We start from the raw sequence: 12,607 nt of genomic DNA, 5'->3' as shown, positions 1-12,607 counted from the left end.
ATGGCGATGGCTCTGGCGGTATTGCGGGACTGGTGCAGGTCGATGGGCGTGAACGCCCAGCGATCTCTGCTCATCCTGGGAATCCCAGATGACTGCAAAGACCAGGAATTCCAGGAGGCTGTGCAGGCTGCCCTGCGTTCCCTGGGCAGGTACCGAGTGCTGGGCAAGGTCTACAGAAAGGAGCTGGGGTCGAGTGTTGCCCTGGTCGAGTTTGCTGAGTGTTTAAATCGAAGCTTGCTCCCCCGGCAAATACCAGGCAAGGGAGGGCCCTGGACTGTGGTCTGCCTGCCCCAGGCCCCTGATGCTGATTCACAGGATAGACCCAATTGCCCTGCGCAGCCCCAGGGACAAGCAGTGGTTGGCAGGGCGGGTGAGGCAGGAACTGCAGGTCACTCAGGAACTGCAGGGGAGGAGGAGGCTGCAGAGGAGGCGGGAGTCGCAGGTATGGAGGGAGACACAGGTGAGGAGGAAGCCTTAGGTGAGGAGGGAGCTGAAGATGAGGAGGGAGCTGCAGGTGAGGAGGGAGCTGAAGGTGAGGCAGGAGCTTCAGGTGAGGAGGGAGCTGAAGGTGAGGAAGAAGGTGCAGGTGAGAAGGGAGCTGCAGGTGAGGAGGGAGCTGAAGGTGAGGAGGAAGCTGCAGGTGAGGAGGGAGCTGAAGGTGAGGTAGGAGCTGCAGGTGAGGAGGGAGCTGAAGGTGAGGAGGGAGCTGAAGGTGAGGGAGGTGCAGGTGAGGAGGGAGCTGCAGGTGAGGAGGGGGCTGAAGGTGAGGCAGGAGATGCAGGTGAGGAGGGAGCTGTAGGTGAGGCAGGAGATGCAGGTGAGGAAGGAGCTTCAGGTGAGGAGGGAGCCTCAGGTGAGGCAGGAGCTGCAGGTGGGGAAAGATCTGAGGGTCAAGCAGGAGCTGAAGGTGAAGCAGGAGTGTCAGATGAGGAAGGAGCTGCAGGTGACGACGGAACCTCAGGTGAAGCAGGAGTTGCAGGTGAGGCAGGAGCTGCAGGTGAGGAAGGAGCTGCAGGTGAAGCAGGAGATGAAGGTGAAGCAGGAGCTGAGTCAGATGAGGAAGGAGCTGCAGGTGAGGAGGGAGATGAAGGTGAGGAGGGAGCTGAAGGTGAGGAGGGAGATGAAGGTGAGGAGGGAGCTGCAGGTGAGGAAGGAGCTGCAGGTGAGGAAGGAGCTGAAGGTGAGGAAGGAGCTGCAGGGCTGGAAGGAGCTGAGGGTGAAGCAGGAGCTGAGGGTGAAGCAGGAGCTGAGGGTGAAGCAGGAGCTGAAGGTGAAGCAGGAGCTGAGTCAGATGAGGAAGGAGCTGCAGGTTACAGAAATGTTGCAGGCGTGGCAGGACTTCTGAGTATGGCAGGACCCACGGGCGGGGCAATGGCTGCGCCTGAGGAAGCAGTTGTGACAGTGGCAGGCGCCATGGGTGAGGCAGGGCCCGGGACCCAGCAGTGGAGGCAGGCCTCGCAGCCCGTGCTGGACAGCATGGGCTACCAGGAGCTGGGAACCTTCTCTGGGATGGAAGAGCCGGGCCACGGGGAAGGGTCCTCTGAGAGCTGGCTGGAGCAGGCCAGCCACACGCTGCACCTGTGGCGCCACGTGTCTGAGAGGGAGAGGAGGAGGAGGCTGGTGGAGAGCTTGCGCGGCCCCGCGCTGGACCTCCTGCGCGGCCTCCTGGCGGAAGATCCCGAGCTGGCTGCCCAGGACTGCCTGGCCGCGCTGGTGCAGGTGTTTGGGAACAAGGACCCCCGGGGGAGTGCTCGGCTGAAGTTCGTGACCTGTGCCCAGCGGCCCCAGGAGACTCTCTCTGCGTACGTGATGCGCCTGGAAGGCCTGCTGCAGTCGGCCCTGGAGAAGGGGGCCATCCACCCGGCCATGGCGGACCAGGCGCGCGCCCGGCAGGTGCTGACGCGGGCCCGGCTGAACGACACGCTCCGGGACACGCTGAGGAGGAGGCGGCTGATGAGGAGGCCTCCCGGCTTTGCGGGGATGCTGCGGCTCATCCAGAGGACCGAGGCCTGGGACGCCGACCCGGCTAGCAGGGAGCACTTCCCAGGGCAGGAAGAGGCCCGTGTGGACGTTGCAGTCCTGGCAGCAGCCGCCCAGGCCGCCCCGGCCCATGAGGCCATCACCGCAGGCACCACTGCACATGGTGAAGATACCACCGCCCAGGCCGCCCGTTCCAAGGAAGGGAGCGCCGAGGACCACCCGGCACGTGAGGAGGCCAGTGCGGCAGTTGCCGGCACTGCCAAGGCTGGCGAGGCGGCCCCTGAAGACCATGGTGCCGCCAGGGCAGCCCCTGGCCCTGGGGAGACCAGCAAGGCGTCCGCGGCCACTCAGGAAGATGGAAGTGCTGCCGCCCCTGCGGGCCTAGGTCAGGCAGGACCCTCAGATGCCCCCGGGGTCCCCATGCCTGGCCGGATGGGCAGTGCTTCCCCGGTGGCCCCAGGAGGTCCTGGCTGGGAGCCAGAGGGCCTCGCCCAGGCAGGAGGCCAGGAGGCCGAGGAGACCCCCGAGGAGGGGCTCAAGCCCATCCCAGAAGAGCCGGGAAATGAGGACGGGGCTGCAGAGATGAGCCCCCCGGGGTGCACCTCAGGCCAGTAGGCTCAGCAGGTCCCGGGGCCCCCAGGCTTGGAGGCAGGGGGAGGCCAGGCCTGGCAGCCTACTGGCCCCATATTAGGGGCCACTCCAGGTGCCTGGGCCTCCCTCCTGAGAGGGTCCCCTATTCATCATCCCCTGGGGCAGGTTGCTCCCTGTACTGGCAAGCCCAAATGTGTCCCTGTAGGCCCCAGAGGGACCCAGGTGTCAAGGAACCCCCAGCCCCCGCTCCCCTCCCCCCAACACACACACCCTAGCCATCGTCCCCCCGCAGAGCCCTGAGGTGCGCCACGAGCCAGCCAAGGCTCTGGTCTCTGTGGGCCGGTGTCGTGAGCTCAACGTGTGCTTTCTGGGCATAGATTCAGGCCCAGCGCTGCCTGTTGTTGTGGTAAGGTGCATGTGTTCTCCTCTGAGCAGTCCACCCCGCCCCGGTCCCGGCGCCGAGACAGGAAGCCCAGTCTCAGGAGCCGGCAGGAAGGACAGGATGGACGAGGTCACAGCCAGCGCCCACCCCAGGACCTGGGCTCCTCCCCGGGACCTTGGGAAGGAAGACCTTGACCGGGGCTGCAGGAGGTCTGCAGGAGGCCCCCCAGGGCTTGTGTTCTGCTGGGCCACCCCGTTGTTCCTCGGGACTCCACGTCCCCGGCTCGGTGGCGTGCACCCTGCTGTGGGGCTGCCCTGTGCCCGCCATAGGGCAGGGCCAGGCCCCGGGCATGTGGGCCAGAAATGGAGAGTCTGCCCTGGGGGGAGCGGGCATGGCCGGCGCCCATCTTCCTGGCGAGAGGCCACCCGCGGGGCCCTCAGGAAGGGAGACTGTGGGGAGATGGAGGGCCGCCGGGTGGGGTGTAGCGGAGGCACCTTTTCGAGGACCCTGGGGTGGGGCGGGACCCGTGAGCTCCGGTGGCCGTTAGAAGTTCCTCTGTGTGTTGTTATGCCCTCTGTTCAATGGTTTCAGTCAATGTTTCTGTTTAATAAATTTCCCTGAACGTTTCATCTGAGTCTGGCCTCTGCTGTGGGCAATGGAGGGAAAGGGCTGCTGCGGGTGAGGGCGGGGGTCCAGAGTCCGATTCCTGCTCAGCACCCATGGGACACCTCTCCAGGGAGAGGATAAGGTAGGCACTTTGCAGCCCCAGACATTGTGAGGGTTTTTCTTCCAGTTCATAGGTGAAGGTGAATCGTAAAGTTTTAGCGACCTTGACCGTGGGCCGCGTCTCGGGCGATGCTCGTGCTTGAAATCATGGGTGCTGTGCACGGCCCGGAAGGCCAGGGGACACACAGGAGGACTTCTGACCTCGTGGGTCACACGTGGGTCCGTGCACATCTGCCTGGCCCGGGGGCTCCGGGACCAGAAGGCCGTGCCCGGTTTGCACGAGCGCTCGGCCTGTGGCTCTGCACCCGTGCACGAGTGTCTTCGTGCCCCCTGCGATGACGGGCGTGAAGCAGGAGGCTGACATGCTGACGGGCCTGCCCTTTATGATGTCACTTCCTGGCTGGGCTGTGCTGTCACCCCCGAGCAACCGGAGCACTTCTGTGAGGGGCTGAGCAGGAGTGTGAGCCCAGGGTGCTGCCGGCCGCGCTGCACTGTCCCGTTTACGTGGCGGAGGGGCACGCCGCGCTCCGCATGGCTGCGGACGAGAAGGGCCCCGCCGCGGGCAGGGCACCCGGCTTCGGCGAGGCGCCTCTTCCTCCCGACACAGCGGCTCCGGCCCTCGGCTCAGGGAGCTGCACCCCCCAGTCCCTCGCCCTGGACCAGCCCGTGCCCGCGGGGCACCCCGACCTCAGGCTGCTGCCTGGAGAAGCTGCTTTCCAGGATTTGACGGAAGAGCCTTTGTTGAAAAGGCCTCGCACCGCCTGCGAGGCCGTGTGGGAAGGCAGCCTGCTCTTCCACCCCTTTCCCAGGAAGCTGTGGACGATCGTCCACAGCAGTCGCTTTGCATCCATTGGGTGGAATGAAGACGGGACTTGCATAGGCGTCAACAGGCCGCTGTTTCAAAAGGAGGTTTTGGACAGGGACGGCCTAGACAAGGTGTTCAAGACAGAACGTGTGGAGAGCTTCATCCGCCAGCTTAACTGCTATGGATTCAGCAAAGTGTACCAGGACATGCACACGTCCCTCTGCATGACCAACCTGTCCACGAAGGAGCGGCCCGCCCACGTCCTGAGCGAGGTAAGGAGGGCGGGGGACGGCGGGGGAGGAGCCCTCTCCAGGGGCTGAGCCACTGGGCCCGGGGGTGGGCGGGTGCCAACCTCGGGGCCGCCTGGGACGGCGGCAGGCGTGTCGGGAGAGCTTCCTTTAAAGGTGGTACTTGGGGACCGGCGTGACGGCCGGAGCTGGCAGTGCCGCGAGCTGTGTTGGGACGTTGTTATGGGGGGGACCCGAAGCGTTCTCAGCACAAGGACGTCACTTCTCTCCCTCCTCCTTTTCCCTTTGGTGTGTCTGTGTGAGGTGATGCGTGTGAACTGGACCCCCTGTGGTGATCATTTCACAGCACACGCGGGCAAGGCGTCATCCTGTACTCCTGACACGTGGGCAGTGCCGCTCGTGCCTGACACGCAGTCACAGCGGGGGACAAGAGGACACTGCTGCAACGCTGGCCTTTCCCGTCCTGCTCGGGGACAGTGGCCCGCCGGGGGGAGGGGGGAGGTCTGTGTGCCCCCTTGACTCCCATAGCTCCAGAGCATCACTTGAGTGGGGGCGCAGGTCCTTTCCTGGGAAGCAGTCAGCGTCCCCGGTCTGGCCCCTGGAGGTGCTGGCCAGGGGGCGATTCGGACACTTCCTTAGAAAGCTACCGAACCTCGTTGCAGTCTCGTACCTGCAAACGCCAAGTCCCCTTTCGTGGGCCTTGTACTCATACTAAGGGGCCATTTTCAGTCATTTCCCAAGGGCGAAAGGCGATGGTGAGTGGGCGAGTCTCGGGGATGTCAAAGCTGGGGCACAGCGTCCTGCTGGGACCGGGTCCCGCTTTCTCCAAAGAGGCCTTGGGTCGGCTGGGGGAGGGCGCCCAGGGGCCCAGCCAGGCGGCTGCTGCTTGCGAGCAACTCTTTTGTGACTCGGGGTTTCCTTTTCTCTCTCAACTGTGACCTCAGTTACACTTCTACCACAGTCCCCTGTTTCAGAGAGACTGCCCGCACCTCCTGGTGAGGATGAAGCCGAGAGTACACACTAAACCAGCATCCGGGCAGGTGGACGGCGAGCCGGCAGCCCCGGGGCACCTCCCGGCGCCCAGCGCCGCGGAGCCGCAGGACGGCCTCCCACCGTATCCTGAGCACATCCAGGGGACCCCGAGCTACCCGCAACTCGACCATGCCTCCGCCCTGGCCAGGACTGACTCTGTCGCTCCGGCCCCTCCTTGGACAGCAGCCGAGCCCCCCACGCCGGATCCCAACGCGCAGGTTCTGGTCCCTCTAGTCCCTGTCCTGGCAGAGGTGGCCCAGCCAGCCGAGGTCCCCTGGCTCTGCTGCTCCTGGCCTCCCGCCCAGATGAGTCCTCCCTGGCCCGTGCCGGGCCTGGCCGCTGCACCCCCCCAAGTCCTCAGCCTTCCCCCCCCGCGCAGCTCCCGGGGGCCGCGCTGCTGCCTCTTGCGCACCCTGGATGCCCGAGGTGGCCGCCAGGCCTGCCGCCTCCCTGACCTTGATCCGTCGGCCCCTGAGCCCCTTTGCTGCTGCTGCATGGGCTCTCGCTCTTTCCTGGAATACCCGACCCCTCCAGGCAGGCCCACAGAGGACCCTGACCAGGCAGACCCTGCAGACACACGGAGGTGGTAACGCGGCCAGAACCTTGCAGGGCAGTAAAGAGCACGGGGACATGAGAGCGATGTTCCACCCAACACGTGTCTGGCGCCTCCGTCCTGGGCGTGGCTGAGCAGTTGAGTCCCCTCAGCAGGAAACGATGACAGGTGACAGCCCACCCCCGGCCCAGTGCGGGCACCTAGCAGACACCTGGAGAAGCCCCTCAGACGCCCTGTGCCCACCCACTAGAAAGACCCTTGAAGGGCTGGACAAGCACAAGGAAGGCCCTGGCACCCGCGGCTTCACAGTTGCGGGGGCATCGTGTCCAGCAGGGTCTCGATTTGACAGATGAGAAGAGCTCAGGCCTCCCCTGGTCAGAGGCCTGAAAAGAGCCCTTACTGTCCTGAGACGCACAGGTGTGGAGGTGACGGTCCCTGGCAGGGGCCTGCGGGTGTTCAGTTTGGGGATGCTCTCTGGTGTCTGGACAGCAGGATTGAGGTTTGCTTTTCACTGCGGGTCCTGCATCTGGAGACATTTTCCTGGTTCTCTTTTCCTTGCCTTTTGAGCTAAACACTTCAAGGGCGCCGTGCTCCACCACCCTCTGGGGGCTGGGGTGTCGAGCTTATACCGCGAGTCCTTGTGGTCAGCGCCCAGTGGTGTGTACAGAGCACTGAAGGCCAGGGCGCACCCCCAGCTCACAGTTGCTGCCTCCACGTGTGGGGGATGGGCTGGGGGACCTGGCCAGGACTCTGTGGCTGTCACAGCGATAGGGCGACATCCCCTCCCAAACACTGCTAAGGAGCGGGCGGGGAGTGGGAATTGCCTAGAGTTCCAGGGGTTAGGACTCCATGCTTTCACTGCGGTGGCCCGGGTTCAATCCCTGGTCGGGGATCTAAGATCCCCCAAGACTTGTGGGGTGGCCAGAAACACAGAAAAGAAAAAATAGGTGGGTTGGGGGAGGAGGGGAAGTAGACCCAAGGTACCAGGAATGATCCAAGCACCAGCAGCCAGAGGAGCCCCGGGTCTGCCCGGGTGAGGGGTGGTCCCATCTGCCGCTCCCGTCTGTCACAATGCAACAGCTAGTGCACGTCAGGGGGGTCTCTTGAGCAGCCCAACAGCAGTGCCCCAAATGAACGATGCAAAAATGGACAGAAGGGACGGAAGAAACCGGTCTACAGTAGAAGTGGGAGACTTCGGTCCCCCCTGTGATGGATTCAAATGGATCCCCCGGCTCCCACCCCAACCATTAAGTCCACCTGTTGCAGTGCTAATCCCAAGGTGCATGTATTTGGAGATAGCACCCTTGGGGAAGTCAGTAAGGTTAAATGAGGTCACAAGGGTGGGACCCTAGTCCGACAAGAGCGGTGTCCTTTGGCAAAGAGGAAGAGACACCGAAGATCTCCCTCCCTCCCTCCCTCAGCCTCTCTTCCACCCTCCCAACCTCCCTCCCTCTCTCTCCCTCCGTTTCTGTCCCTCCGTCCCTCTCTCTCTCCATCCCTCCCTCCCCCTCTGCCCCCCTCTCCCCGCTCCCTCTCTCTCTCTCTCTCTGCCCCTACCTTCCTCCCCCTCTCTCTTTCCCTCCCTCGCCCCCCTCCCTTTATCTCTCTCCCTCCCTCCCCCTCTCTCCCTCCTTCCCTGCTCCTTATCTCTCTCTCCCTTCCCTGTCTCTCCCTCCCTCCCCCTCTTCTCTCCTGCCCTCCTTCCCTCCCCCTTCCCCTCTCTCTCTCTCCCTTCCTCCCTTCCCCTCTATCACTCCCTCCATCTCTCTCTCTCTCTCTCTCCTCTCTCCTTCACTCCCTACCGCCTCTCTCCCTCCCTCATTCCCCTTCTCTCTCTCCTTCCCTCCGTCCCTCTCTCTCTTGCTTTCGATTCCTCCCTCCCTCCTGTGTGTGTGTGTCTCTCTCTCTCTCTCTCTCTCTCTCTCTCTCCCCTACCCCTCCCTCCCCCTCTCTCCCTCCCTCCCTCCTTTCCTCCCTTTGTCTCTGCCCCTTTCTCTCCCTCCCTCCCTGCCTCTTTCTCTCTCTCTCTCCCTCCCTCCCTCCTTCCCTCCCTGTCTCTTTCCCTCCCTCTCTCCCTCCCTCTTTCTCTCTCTCCCTCGCTCCCTCTCTCTCCCTTTCACTCTCTCCCTCCCTCCCCCTCTCTCCCTCCCTCCCTCCTTCCCTCCCTTTGTCTCTCCCCCTTTCTCTCCCTCCCTCCCTCTTTCTCTCTCTCTCTCTCCCTCCCCCACCACTCTCTCTCCCTGCCTCCCTTCTCCCCCACAACCTGTTCAGAGAAGCAGCCGAGTGAGGGACCAAGAGAAAACCAGCTGTCTGCGAGCCAGGAACAGACGCCTTCCCTCACCTGAAACTGCACTTTCCAGCAAGTTGAGGTTGGACTTCTAGCCACCAGGACTGGGACCCAGTACATTTCTGTAGTTTTAGCCACCCCCTCTGTGGGACTTTGCTATGGCAGCTCTAAGCAGACTAACACAGCCTGCTTTCATTATGGGTACAGCGACCAGACAGCACCGCAGTACGGGAATCACAGATTTGAACAGCACTGTACAAAGACTAGGTCTCATGACATGTGTAGACTATTAGCCCCAAGAACAGAGTAGACACGTGCTCGAACAGAGTAGACACGTGCTCGTCAAGCGTACCTAGAACGTTCTCCAGGGTACTCCATGCATCAGGCCACACAGCATCCCTCAGTAAACTTAAGGGGATACAAACAAAAGGGCTGAAGTCATACAAAGTATGTCCTCTGGCCAAAATAGAGTGAAATTAGACCTCAATAACAGAAGGAAATGTGGGAAATCTGCAAAGAGAGGGAAATTGAGCCGTGCGTCCCCAAATAACCGCATTAGTCTGGGACGATGCCAAATCCCACAGCACAGGATGAGGGGCTGAAACAGCAGACACAGATTCTCACGGTGGTTCCGACCAGGAGGCCGAGAGGGAGGGTCCAGCAGGGGTGGCTTGTACTGCGGCCGGTCTCCTTGGTTGCAGGTGGCCGTGCTCTTACCGCCCCTCACGTGGTCACCCTCTGTGCACGCACCCCCAGGCCCTGCCTTCTCTCCTTGCGTGTGCTGATCCGCTCTTCCCTCAAGGGCACCAGCCATCTTGGATCAGACCTCATCCTAATGGCCTCATTTCAACCTAAGAACCACTAACTCCAGCCACAGTGACATTCTGAGGTTCTAGGGGATTGGGGCTTCAACATGCAAATTTTGGGGGGACGCAGTTCAGTCCATAACAATAGCCCAGGGAACGTACAAGACATCACAAGGGAAACTAGAAAATACTTTGAAATGAAGAAAACACATACCAAAGCCCCCAGGACTTATGGCACGTGGCCAAAGAGGCACTTGGGACCTAAAGCTGCAAACACCCGTGTTCCAATGGAGGCGACACCTCAGATCAACCGCCTCATCTTGAACGGGGACAAGCGAGAAGACGAGGAAGGCGAGCCCAAGCATTCTGACAACAAATGTTCACGAGAAAAGAAAAACTGCGCTAATCCACGTACGCGGGGATCCCAAGACGTGCACTGGTCGGGAATCCTCACAACATGGGGGAGGGCGCATCCTTCTTACACACTCAGTAACAAGAGCTACAGCCACCGACCACTTCATTTGCACAGGCTTTTTACAAGCAGGTCACATCATGGGGAAACCCACACCAATGCTTTTGCCTGGTACTGTTAGGAGGCCCATTTTGCAGATGGAGAAATCGAGGCGTAGGGAGTCTCCATGATTTGATCAGCTTGTCACTAGAAGGACTCTTATTCAAGCTAAGCATCATATGCGTGCAAAGACCCATCCCCGCACTGGCCTGACCTGTCTCCCCAACAGTCAAGGGGGATTCAGCTGTCCTCCACGGGGTCCTACTACCTGACGCCTCAGGCCACATCATGGAGAAAACACAGGGAAGCCAGGCATTAGTGCCCATGAGAGCCTGACACTGGATTCTGCCCACGTGGCCTCCCCAGCCCCATCAGGTCACCATCTCTCGTGAAATGGACACGAGGGCCAGGGAGGAGGGTGAGGGTCTAGGACTGAGGGCGTGAGGATGGAGAAGGGTCCCGGACGTGGGGGTCCGAGGCACGGCCCTCTGAAGGCGGCTCCTATGCTCAGGCTTGGGCCCTGCTCTCCCCTTCCACTGCCCACTCTGCTCCCTTCTGTCCCAGCGGCGTGGTGGCCCCACGTTCTCCTGCAGGCTCACTTCCCCGGGCACACTGGCTGTCAGGCAGGCGGCAAGCCTGCATTCAAAGCACGGGGACCACCGGGCTGGAGGACTCTCCGCATCCCCACGGGGCGTGAGTGTCTGTGCCCTTCAGGGCCCTGCGGTTGCCCCTCCTCCTGGATGCTTGCTCACACGTGGCTTTACACCCTGCTGCTGTCTTGTGAATGTCACTTGGCTTCACACCCTGCATCCCGCCAAAAACCCAGCCCTATCCCTGTGCCCAGCCCCAGCTCAGGGACCACGGACAGGCACAGGCCCGGGCCCCGCACTTGCTCACAAAGGCCCCTAAAGCAGCAGCCGGCGATATTTGCCACAGAGGAGGGTAGGCGAGAGCCAGGCGGGAGGTCAGCCCTTTGCCAAGGAGGCTGGAGCTCAGAGCAGACTTTAGCTGGGGCTGGGGAATGGGGGCTTCTCGGGAAACAGGGCCACGGCTGAGACAACTCACACCAGCCCCTCAGGGGGCAGGCTCAGCGCACGTAGAGAACGTCAGAGCTTCCCGCTGATGGGCAGCAGCTCCCGTGTGCCCTGCCCCGCCCTGGTCAGGACTGGCTGTGTGCCGGGGTGGTGTGTGCTCGTCCAGAGTCTACTGGGGAGGGCGCTGCTGCCCCCCTGAAAAGTGTCTCCCTGAATGTCCCTGGGGCACTCTTGGCGTGTCCCGGCCGCTGCTGCGCTGCCTGCCACGGCCATCCCTGGGCTAGCACTGCCCCCCATCAGTCAGTTCACTGCACAAACGGGCACTAGGAATCCCTGCTTTCCCCCGGGAGTGCCCCACGAGGTTCTGCTCCTGGAGCACCCGTTGTCCCAAGAGCACCCATTTCCTGCTGGGGTCCAGGGCTGCAGCTCACCGGCAGCGGCATCTGCTCCCACCTGCCTCCCCCGGCCAGCCCAGGGCAGGTCAGATGGGATCTGGTGGGTGCTGTTCCTTCCACCTCTCTGGGGCGGCTGACCCTCTTCACAGCCTGCATCACCGGGACCCCAAAGCCCTCTCCTGCCTGGCTCCTTTCCAAACCCTCATGCGGGTCTGCAGGTGGCTGGGGCCTGGGGGAGCGTCCTGGGGACCACCCCTGCCATCTGCTACAGCCTGCCCCTCTGCTCAAACACCCTGATCGGGGACACCAGAGTCCTAGCCGGCTCTGCGGGTGGCTGACAGGACACGCCTGTGCCTCTCGCACTCAGGCTCAAAAACCAAAACCTCACGGTCACATTCAGAAGGTCATCAGCGTACTCAAACATTTGGGCATTACGTAGGGAATGATTTCAAAGTAAGTCGGAAGCACAGAGATTCGCCCCACATCCACGCGGCAATGATTATCACTTACCAACCACGAGGAGACTCGCCGAGTGCCTACATCACGTCCTGCCAGCTCCACCCGAACCATGATATTGGTCGGGGGGGGATGCTTCTCTGGGACTTTCAGATAAACATACATGCACGAGGTCATCAGGACCGGGGCCTAAGCGGCTCCTAGTCGGGGGACAGGCAGGGCAAAAGCCAGGCTGTGCAGACCGAGGCCAGGTTCTGGAGAGAGTGGGCGCTGTGGGCAGCAGGGTCACCCCTGAGGGGGACTCGGGGCTGGGCCCCACGGGGACGCCCCCGACCCCAACGGGGCCGTTCGGCAGCTGGCGGCTGCCCTCCTGACAGAGACTCAGCACAGCCCCGCGGGGACGGATGGGTGCAGCTCAGGGACCTAAGGGCGCGGGTTGCTTGAGGGAAATGCCCTCCGCCAGCTCCCTGTGGGGCAGCCTCTCTCTGGAACACCTCCAACCCTGCCCAGGGCCTTAAAGGCACAGAGTCTGGCATCTCACATCTAAGGGTCAAAGGTGCAGGACTTAAGACCCTGGGGGAGGAAACACAGTGGTCTGTGTCTGAGTTGTCATGGCTTGAGGACTAACCCCCGACCCCGGTGTGCCTTCGATACAGATGGCCGTGACAAAAATGCTTCTGCTCAGGATTCAGTGGCAAAGGGTCATCACATGACCCCTCCTAAGTGAAGAGGACTCTGGCAGTGCTGTGTCCCCTCTTGTGCGGGGAGGAGAGGAAGACAAGATGGGGACGAGCACCTGAC

At 62.2% G+C, this 12,607-nt stretch overlaps 2 protein-coding genes across 2 annotated transcripts; both read left to right on the top strand.

Annotated features, from left to right (window-relative positions):
* On the top strand, positions 1–2,595 carry LOC132513702 (paraneoplastic antigen Ma6E-like). Its single transcript, XM_060138237.1, has 3 exons — positions 1–694; positions 980–1,162; positions 1,208–2,595. The coding sequence occupies exons 1-3, from the start codon at positions 1–3 to the stop codon at positions 2,593–2,595; spliced, it is 2,265 nt and encodes a 754-aa protein (XP_059994220.1).
* A 1,615-nt stretch (positions 2,596–4,210) lies between these two features.
* On the top strand, positions 4,211–6,354 carry LOC132514019 (heat shock transcription factor, X-linked-like). Its single transcript, XM_060138655.1, has 2 exons — positions 4,211–4,756; positions 5,707–6,354. Exons 1-2 carry the CDS (start codon positions 4,211–4,213, stop codon positions 6,352–6,354), a joined length of 1,194 nt encoding a protein of 397 aa, XP_059994638.1.
* The last annotated feature ends 6,253 nt before the right edge of the window (positions 6,355–12,607 follow it).

The sequence above is a fragment of the Lagenorhynchus albirostris genome, chromosome X (assembly GCF_949774975.1).
Source record: "Lagenorhynchus albirostris chromosome X, mLagAlb1.1, whole genome shotgun sequence".
NCBI classification, from domain to species: domain Eukaryota; kingdom Metazoa; phylum Chordata; class Mammalia; order Artiodactyla; family Delphinidae; genus Lagenorhynchus; species Lagenorhynchus albirostris.
This window is presented reverse-complemented; position numbering and strand designations above follow the sequence as displayed.